General features: G+C 35.6%; 1 protein-coding gene across 4 annotated transcripts in view; it reads right to left on the bottom strand.

Annotated features, from left to right (window-relative positions):
* Positions 1-4,750: 4,750 nt before the first annotated feature.
* The window catches only part of Mpp7 (MAGUK p55 scaffold protein 7), a 211,763-nt gene continuing 205,590 nt past the window's right edge, over positions 4,751-10,923 (bottom strand). For all 4 annotated transcript variants that reach the window (XM_063253710.1, XM_013151266.3, XM_063253711.1 and 1 more), the window contains one exon: positions 4,751-9,580. In XM_063253710.1, coding sequence (XP_063109780.1) covers positions 9,401-9,580 — 180 coding nt within the window. In that variant the 3' untranslated portion in view covers positions 4,751-9,400. The remainder of the gene's footprint in view (positions 9,581-10,923) is intronic.

Genomic DNA, 10,923 nt, shown 5'->3' with positions numbered 1-10,923 from the left:
GTTTCACTGTGGGTGAGACATTCGCATTTCCCTGTTGACTAATGAGGTTGAGTATATTTTTACATGCTTACGAGACATTTTATATTTTCTTTTGTGAATGTCTCTTTAAAACTTACTCATTTTATTTCTGTTTATTTTTATCATTATTTAAGACACAAATGTCATAAGAAAACCTGTATTTCAGAAATCACATTTGTAGGAAATACTGAATATATCACACCAGAGTGAAACTGCAGAAGGCGACCAGATGGGGGATACTAGAATCCTTCAAGAGATAAGATAGAAGTCATGAGTGGGTCAAGAGACATCTCTGAGATAGAACCTATAGGGCTGGTGACCATCTAAGAATGTCCATTAATCAAGAAGGAAATTTTATTCCATTGGAAATAAAGATCTAGAGTTTAAGAAAATAAAAATAACTCCCAACATCGGGAGGCTGAGGCAGGAGGATTACTGAGGCCACACTATGCAACAAGCCCAGCCTGAACTACCTAATGAAACCCTGCTTCAAAAAGACAAATAACATTAATAATAAGAATAATAATACCATATGCCTATATACCTGTTATTAATGCTTGTCCCTTCCAAAACACATGTTGAACTATAATTGCCACTGTTATGATATCAGGGCAAGGGCTGCATCTGTAATAACAATTTAGGATAGAGTTCTTATGGATACATTAATGCCGTTATCTAGGGACATCTCTGTCCCCCCCCCCCCTCCTGCTCACCCGCCCCCACCTGTCTCAGTATAGGATTCGTTGTTACCAAGGCTCACAAAGTTCAGGAATAAATATCTGGACCTTTTCTTGCAACACTATAGTTGGGTACTAAGTGGAGACTTTCTTTAAAGCTGAAGATACACCTTCAGCTGAGGGACATTTATTGATTTATGACATTTATTGATTGATTTGTATTTTGGCTTTTTTGCTTTTTTGATACTGACTGGGAATTGAACTTGGGACCTCATGCTTGCCAGGCAGTATTCTATTGTTTATTTCGTATCTTTAGTCTAGTTTTCCTTCTTGTAGGAAATTCTATTAAGTAGATATCAGTTTCCTTGGGTTTCCTATCCATGCCTCAATATTTTCTTGGTTCACATCCCTTATCCTTTTAAAATTATGTTCTGGGAGGTTCTATCAGCTTGGTTATTTAACTTAATATTTGAATACCCATTATCTTAGTTCTTTTAGGTACATTTCAAAATATTTTCTCTTTAAAAGTATTTTCTACTTCATGTCGGTTCACAGCAGTGCTCTCTCTGAGAGCACTAACATACTTTATATGAGTATTAATGACACAAAATACAGCAATAGAATTAGGAAGCCAGTGAAGCTGCGCTATGGTTTCAATTTATGCCAAAGGTTCCTCCCACTAAGAGTGGAAGGAACTTTTAAAAGGTCAGAGAGATTTTGAGAACTGTGGGACACTCTAGTGTCTTACTGCCTTTTGACTGGTCTGATCTGAATACATTTCTCCAAAAGTGTGAGCCAACATAAACCTTTCTTTTAAATCTTTGATGTAATTCCATTTGTTGATCCTTGCTATTGTTGTACCACTGGAGTTCTAGCCTACGACTGTGAGTTCAACAGTTTTACCTATTGTATCTTATAGCAACTTAACTTTAAAAATGTTTAGATCTCTGATCTATTTTTATTTTATAGCAGTAAAAGGTGAGAGCTACTGGTCCAGTTTCAATGTGCTGCATTTGGATACTCAGTTTCCCCAGCACTGTTTGCCAATGTTATTTTTCTACCAGCACTTGTTTTGGGCACCTTTGTTAAGAACAGAGATAGCTGAGTGTGTCATGGGCTGTTGCTGCATCCTCTGTTCTGTGCCACTGACCCACGTAACGATTTCTGGGCCAAAACCAAGCTGTTGTTATCACTGTAGCTTTGTAATGTAACTTGAAGTCAGGGTCTGTGATGCTACTTGCTTTGTTCCAGCTGTCCAGGATAGCTTTTGCTGTTCTCTAATTCCTTATGAACTTTAGTATTGTTTTCTATACTTCTATGAGGAACGCTCTAGGTACTTTCACTGTGACTGAGTTAAATCTATGTGTCAGTTTTGGAAGTATGGCCATTTTGACAAAATTGCTTCTGTCTATCTAGGAACAGGAGGTATCTATTTTCTGACATCCTCTTCATTCTCCTTTTTCAAAGTACTGTACTTTTTAAAATTTTTGTACAGGGTTTTTCACTTTCTTAGGTTAACTCTTAGGTATTTCATTTTTCTTCAAGCTACTGTACATGGTATTGTTTTCATAATTTCCTCCTCATTGAATTCATTATTGGCATACAAAAACAGATCACACTGATCTGTGTGATTTTATACCCTGCTATGCAATTGAATTTGATTATTAATGTTTTAAAAAGCCTTTTTTATGGTACTGGGCATTGAATGCAGGGTCACTTGCCAGGCAGGCACCTGTGCCTCTGAGCTATATACCTGGCCCAGCTTTAAGTCTTTCAGTGGAATTCTTTGGGTCTTCTATGTAGAAGATAATGTTATCTGTGAATAATAATTTGACTTCTTCCTTTCCTGTATGTATTCTTTTTGTCGTTTTTCTTTCCTGATTTCTCGAATTTTTGAGCCCCATTTTGAACAGTGGTGACTGTCGTGTTCTGGATTTTAGAGGAAAAACTTTCAGCTTTTCCCCATTTAATATGATGCAGGCAGTTGGTTTGTCACCAATAGCTTTTATCAGATTCAGGTAAGGTCCTTCCATGCTGATTCAGGATTTTTTTTAATCATAGATGGGTGGATTTTATTAAGAAGTTTCCTACATCTATTGATAGGATCGTACGGTTATGCCCTTGCTTCTGTTTATGTATTACATTTGTTGACTTGCATATGTTGAACCATCCTTGCAAATCTGAAATAAAATGTTTGGTCATGATGCATGATCCTTTTGATGATATGCTGAATTCTATTTGTCTAGCTTACTGAGGATTTCTGTACCTATGTTCATTAAACATGCAGGCCTATAGTTTTTTCAGTTACACCTCTGTCGAGATCAAAATGATGCTGGATTCAAGTAATGAGTTTGGAAACACCATTTTCCCTTCAATGTCACTGAAGAGTTTTAAATATTGGAGCAGTTTTTATAGTACTCTTCTGAATTTTGATGGTGTGCCTTCTGATTTCAACTTTTTCACTTCTAATTGTATTGATGTCTTTTCTCTCTTTTGGAAGTTTGGATAAGTGTTTAACTATTATGTTCATTTTTTTCAAGAACCAGCTCTGTGATTCATGGATTTTTTTTTCTCCATTTCAGTAAATTGTGCTTTGATTTTTTACTTCCCTCTTTAAATTGGGTTTAAGTTTGAATTATTATTGTCTTTTGATTATTACTGGTTTATCTTGACATCATTTGGTTATTTGAGCTCAATTTGTTTTCCTAATGTGAGCATTGATTGCAAAAACTTTTTTCTCAGGCCTGCTTTGATTTTGTCCTATAGGTTACGGTGACCTGGCATTCTCATTTGATTCCAGAAATTATAATCTCAGGGTTTTTTAAGCCATTCTTTCCATAGTTATGAATGGCATCAGTCTGAGGAATTACAGCATTCAAACTCCTCCGTCATTATTTTTCTGTAAAGTTTATGAAAGTGTTTATAGATTACCAAATAATTTGGCTTTACCAGTTGTTTCTCGTTTTTTCTTTATGTCTTAATAATCTTCCTGTTGTGGTTTATGTCAGTGATTACTAAACAATGACTTTTTGATCCTATTAATGAACATTAAATTCAACTTTAGTATTATGCTTTGTGCTTGTTTCATATTGTTGTCAATCTTCATAATTGAATCTTTTTCTCAAAACATAATGGCTGGTTTCATTTTTGATGTATCTAAAAGTTGCCTCATAAGACCAGCATTTATATCATTTAAATTTAGAGATACATGTGGTTTTGTTTTTAATGATCTCACTTCATGAGTTCTGTTTTTGGTTCTTCTTTGTATTTATTTTTAGTTCCACAGATGATTGTCTTCACATTTCTAAGAAACAATTATTTAACTATATATAAGTACATGTGTATTGTTTCCACCTTCTGTCCTCAGTTATCTTTTATATTTCTGATAGCAATATATTTTATAAGGCATTATATTGCTTTTCTTTATAGCTATATAGAGCTTTTTTAATAAGCTTTTCTTTAACAACTACAGTAATTATTTTTAATCAAAGTTTCCTGAGTTATTTAAATATATTTGTACTTAGACCTTTTTTTTTTGTTTAAGTGGATTATCATAAACAGTTTATGTACTGCTAATTAGTAAGGATTCTGGTTCAAAGAAAGGGCACAATAAATGCAATTTTGGCACCCAAATCAGATTAAATATTTAAATAAGTACTATTGGTTCCAACAGCAGGCTCAGCCTTTCAATTTCTATTCTGAGTAACTGATAAATTAGAACAAAATCATGACAAAATTACAAGTTCAAAAACTTAAGAGAAACTTTTTCCAAACTTGAGTTTTAAGGTTAATTTCTTATATAGTGGAGGAAAAGAAGTGGAATGTAAAGAAAATAAAATTTAAATGTTTTACTTTTCTGGCCTGCCCTACAGGTTCCTGGGTATTTTAAATCTCAAAAATCGTGTCAAGGTAGGATGCATGACAGCTAAGCAAAAAGACAATAGCCTTGGCAAAAGAAGGCAGACATTAGGAAGGAACTGTGCTGCTTGTGGAAATTCCTTTTTAAGAGAAGTGCTTTCAGCAACAGATAAACAGTAACACAACAGAGACTTAAATCATCGTAACATTTATTTTTTATTTGACAATAAGAAATAAGAAGTCTCAGAATGGTCCAGCTACTTGAAAGGACAACAGACTTAGGATCTTTATCTCTTTCTACTTAATCATCCTAGAAGACTGGCCTTTATCATGCTCTAGTTGAGGATTAGAATTATGGTTGCCCTACAAACAAGCAACACAAACAGGAAGGGTGGGGATGGGGCATGAAGAATTTTCACATCACACATTGTTTGTTTAAATCGGGGACATGTGTCATTCTCATGGCTCCTCTAACAATCAAGGCATTACTTGAAGCAAGCAGCATAACCAGCCCAAATGAACCATGCAGGTGATGGTCGTGACTAACAGAGAAATCCTGGCTCGTCACCAAGGAGGGGATGCAAGCAGACTAAACACACAATTGCACTAATGGAGCTAGATAAATTCAGTTCACATGACAATTCAAACCTGGTTCCACTGCATGTTACCTGGGTATGTGACAGGTCGGGCAAGGCACTGGAGCCCTGTTTCTCGGTTCTCTGAACTGAAACATATGAAAACTGAATCCTCCATATCACAGTTATGAAGACTAAATGAGACAGTGTGTGGAAATCATACGGGCCTCCCACAACCAATAAGCACAATCCAGCCAGGCACTGACTATGTTGGTGTCTGTTATAAGATTGCTGATATAACAGTAACATATTTTCTTCCTTATAAAAGGAAGGACAAGGAAGATAATGGTAGCAGAAAGGGCACTGAACAATTAAGGGTCATTTCTTTCAAACTGTTATCAAGTACACAGCATCACACTCAAGTTAAAAGTAAAATTTTCTTTGCTTTCATACTGTGGATTATCTAATGAGTTCCTAATGTATAGTTTGGTTGTGAGCAATAGACTTTTTTAAAGATAACAAAGCTTAAAACAGGAATTATTTATTAAAATCTTCTGAGTTTACTAAGAGGGGAACTGTTTGTGAGGAATGATTAAACTTACACACTGATTTTTAAACTGTGTGATATACAATGGTCATTATAAAACAAGACCTCACAATGACTGGATGCTTCTATCCCAATTTAAGGGAACCCTACATGGATTCCTTCAGTTTAGGCCCAAAACAGTCCTATGAGGTAATCACTATTCTTATCCATATTTTCCTGGTGAGAAAATGAAGACTGGAGACATTCGCTGTATTTTCCCCACTGCTTTGCAAAGCTGATGTCAGACAGAAGCTCACATGGTACACTGTATGAGTTTTCTGTGTAAGCTAACTGGCTTAGCTACTGGAGCAAGGCCAGTAGAAACGAGTTTGTCTACATGAGCAAAAGACAGTTCATGTTCACGGGCATCGCTGAACAAATTAAGTTTTGCATAACTAGATCAGGAAGAGAATGGCAGGGAGGGGCACCGAAGTGGGCAGAGGAGGCGCCCATCATGAAAGGTTCCAGATCACGTGTCCCCCTGTGTATCCTCTAACTTATGCTGCTCATTGCTAGGAACAAGATGACTGCATTGTATCTTGCCAACAATCTTCATGAAAACATTGTTCAAAAAACATATGTAAAATTTAATTTTAGATATGGAAAGTTCAAATACATCATTTAACACTGAAGTAAAAAAAAGACCTTGTCTTACATGGGAAACAGTGGAACAGAACAGAACATTAACATATTGGAATATTAAAATATAAAAACAACTTTCAAGTACACACATTGTTTGAAGATATTTTATTAAGCTCAAAGATTTTCCCCTGACATTTACTTATAAATTCTTTCTAGTCCAAAAGAAAATAAATAATAAAAATCTATCTGTTTGGGGAGATTTTCACAACACAGTTTTATAAATCTCAGCAGTTAACATGTTCGTTGATTTTAAATGATTACAATTTAGATACATTCAGTCATTACACAATGCCAGGAATGTCAGCCTTCAAGATATCAAGGTAGAAATATTGGTCAGTTAAAAATATAGTAAAAGTTATATTTTAGTTTTACCTTTTTATTTTTAGCCAACTCTAATTTGTCAATTGTGGGAGCACAGAATTTCCTTCTTGGTCTTGGAATGAATGTATATATATTTTTCCCAAATATATACATATATTCAAATAAGTATTCAAGTCCGTGTGTATATATTTGGATGTATGTATATACTTGAAAACTCAAGCATCCCTCTTCTCTCAAATAGTGGCTGACACTCCGGGAGCTGCTAAGTGAGGCACACAGAGTTTTTCTCCTGGGTAAGAGGGAATTGTAGATGCAGAAAGCAGACAGGATTAGGGGCTTTTTGCTATAGTCCGCGACAAGCCCTGGGAGTTGGCCCTGTCTTACTAAATTTTAATGCAATCTCTTTCTAAGTGTCAAGAAAAATACACATGTGACGCTATGTTACCACTCAATTTCTCAAAATTCCTTTCCTTTCATTATTTTAAAAATATTATTCAGTTCTGATTTTAAAAAGAGAAAGAAATCTGAACAACTGCATTTTTATAACATACCCATCCATCACCACCACCAGCTAACAAGACCTGGTTTCTTCCGCTCTACACTATCCCTACCTGCAAGTGAGGCAGTTATCTGCAAATAAAGAACAAAAAAGAGATCAGTGTAAATATTTGATAGTAACGAATGTGAGTTGGCCAAATTATCCAGAGGATTGCCTAGACAGTTGTACATTTCCCATCATTCTTTGTACAAGGGACTCTTACTTAACTCGGAATTCCAGCCAATGTCAAAGCATGAGATATTCTACCCAAACCCAAACTTACGACTTGTGATTCTCTTATGCCAGCCACATAGCTTCAAAGTCTAGCTTCAGTGTGAGAGCTGGTAACCCCCTCCTCACTCTTTTGTTTCCAAACTGAGTGGCTTGCTGTTTAGTTAAGAAACTTAGGACTCGCTTGAATTACACTGTTAGGTAATATTTAGTCTGATTAACTATCTATTTTGCTGTATATCAGGGCCAGTGGCATAGTTTTTGTTTCTTTTCCTATATGTAATCAAGACACAACTGAAGGAATCTACTAGAGAACACTACCAAATATGTAGCACACATACAACATATGGGGATCTGTCTGTCCATGTGAAGGTCAAATATTTACATGGAATGTGGACCTTAATTTATAAAACTACTACTTTAAATAAGGCTATCTTTATATATACTCAGTTTCTTTTATGAATAGCCCCATTTAATAATTAAAAAAATATGCTTTTCAAATATTTCATAAATATATAAAATTTCACTACATTCTATGCTCTTTAAACATGACATCTAAACTCTTTACAATGCAACAAAAATAAATTTTTCTGTGAAAGTCACTCATGCAATGATTTGTGACCAGCAGGACCTAACTGCATGCAAGAATGGCAGGGCATGTTCCCTTACAGGAACTGCAAACATCTGGAGTATTCTGAGCTGCATAGTTCACTTTGCTCAAGACCAGCAGTATCAAGAAAAAAGGAGTAATACTACCTAAATATTTACAATGTAAGTGTCCTCCTGGAACTTCTTTATAATGGCAAGGTTGGGATGTGTCTGACCAGTGTTAAGAGTGACTCTGTTGACAGAGATGTTTATGCTACATAAAAAGCTTTCTAAAACACGTCTCAGCACAATTTAAATGTATAGTGAACAACTGCACTGATTTAAAAAAAGATCATGTTTTCTTTAAGTGCATCACTAATACCACATGAAATGTTTTATCATATTTTATCATAAGAGTTGCATTGTTATAATTATTGGGACAAGCTAAAACTAGCTTACAAACAAAATGCCTTTAGTGAATACAGACGTGTCTTCTGAGGACTTACGTATAAAAATGTCCCTTGTAAACATTTGCTGTCCTAAGATACCACAATTCTTACATCACAAGGAAAAGGTAGTTACATTCATGACAACTTTTGAAAGTCTGTTTTCTAAGATGCTACAAACCTATCATCTCAGCTACTTGGGAGGCTGACACAGGAGGATCTCAGTTTGAGGCCAGCTTGGGTAACACAGTGAAACCTTCATCAGAAAAAAAAATAAGGGTCTGTTTTCCCTTATTAAATATGTGTTCAGTCATGAAGGTGCGCTCATCAGGACTTCTCAAGCTATAAATATTATAATATGAAGGCTATTCACTCACGAAGCTACTCATTTTAAAAATTTTAAATGCACACACTGTGAACACTTGTAGAGATAAGAAAACATTTGCACTTTTTGAATAGGAGAAGGACTCCACCTTAAAGCCAGGCAAGTGAGAGCTGGGATGACCTATCTGGAAACATCTGTCTGGAGCTGCCCAAGGTGCTGAGTTCAGAGCTTCAGCTGAGACCATGCAAGCTGGGTGGGTGCAGAACTGCTGAGGTCAGAAGTGCAGATCTCTGACATCTGCAGCTACATCTTAAACATTCAACCTCACAACACAGAAATATGCTAAACACAACCAGGGAACTCTGTTTAGAATACAGTATATGCAAATTTTGATCTTTAGAACTTATAGTTACTCAGTGTTTCAAATAAAGCTGTAAAAAAAGATGCAAACAGAACTGACATCCAATTCTAACCAAGGATATACATCCACAACAGTGATATAGATGAAAAACAAACCAAAAAACCCTACCACCGAAACAGTAACCGGTTTAATCCTGCACTCTATAGAACAGGCTTCTATGGAAAATCTTCTTAGTTAGGAGTGTAACCAGCTCACTGGTATCCAATGAGTTTCAGTCTCTAATTTGTCAAAAGTTGTTTTTAACTCATTAAATGCCACAGTGAGGTCATCATTTATTATAATTTTGTCAAAAAGATGGCCATATTGACCCTCCATTATCTGTGCAGATTTAATCATTTCTTGAAAATCTTCTTCCTACAAAAAGAAAATAGTATTTAAAAATTGGTTAACCAGGCAATTATATCTGTTCACATCAGTGTAAGCATCCAGCAGGTTCACCTCCTGCTGTTCTTGAGTTCAGCCTTGAATCTCAGCCAGAAATAAGTTACCTTTTTGAGCCACTAGTCCTTCAGGAGCCCTAACTTCTAGATCTATTTCTATTTGCTTGTAACTAAACACTGAGAAGAGTCAAAGCTGCTGCCTGACCTGGACAGACCTGGATCCTCTTTGATCACCTGTGCCAGAGCTGCAGTTTTCGGCATAGAGATCTTTTCCTTCCTTTGTTAGATAGATACCTAGGTATTTCATTTTTCTAATGCCACCGTGAAAGGTGATGCTTGCCTGACTTCTCTCTCAGTGAGTTTGTTTTTTGTGGAAAGGAATACTTTGGTTTTTGAGTGATGACTTTGTATCCAGGTATGTTACTGAATTTGGTTATTAAATCTAAATGTCTTGTGGTGCAGTTTTTGAGATTTTCTATATACAGTATCATGTCATCTGCAAATAATGATAATTTAACTTCTTTCTTTGCTATCTTTACTCCTTTTATTTCTCTCTCTTGTCTAATTGCTCTGGATAGTGTTTCCAGACCTATACTGAACAGGAGTGGGATAGCTGACATCCTTGATTTGTTCCTGATTTTAGAGTGAAAGGCTTTAGTTTTTGGACATTTAGTGTGACGTTGGCTGTTAGTTTGTCATTGATGGCTTTTATCAGATTGAGAAAAAGACTCTTCCAATTTTCTGTAGGGATTTTATCAGATTGGTGTTCAACTTTGTCAAATGCTTTTTCTGTTATCATGTGATTTTTTTTATCTTTGGCTCTGTTGATACAGTGTATTACATGTATTGATTTGCATAGGAAGAACCAATGCAGTGAGTATGTCATATTTCCAAAATTGTTATACAAATTTAATGCAATCCCGATCAAAATACCATTAGCATGCCTCTCAGAACTACAGTAAACCATCCTAAAATTCATTTGGAAGCAGAACAGACCTAGAATAGCAAAAACAATTCCAGGCAACAGAGGCAAGGCAGGGGGCATCAAAATCTCTGACTTGAAATTATACTACAGAAGTACTGTGATTGAAAATAAAACCTGAGGATAATGAAACATTAGAAGATGCAGAAACAAATCCAAACACACTCAGCTACTTTATCTTTGACAAAGGCACCAAACACATTAATTGAAAGAAAGCTTCTTTAATAAATGGCATTGGAAAAAATAGCTGTCCACATGCCAAAGACTAAAACCAGACCTGTATCTCTATGAACTAAACTAAAATCAAAATAGATCAAAGATCTAACTATTAAAAC

Source organism: Cavia porcellus, unplaced genomic scaffold, assembly GCF_034190915.1.
Source record: "Cavia porcellus strain 051 isolate PalLab524CR breed Dunkin Hartley unplaced genomic scaffold, mCavPor4.1 scaffold_7, whole genome shotgun sequence".
Classification (NCBI taxonomy): Eukaryota; Metazoa; Chordata; class Mammalia; order Rodentia; family Caviidae; genus Cavia; species Cavia porcellus.
This window is presented reverse-complemented; position numbering and strand designations above follow the sequence as displayed.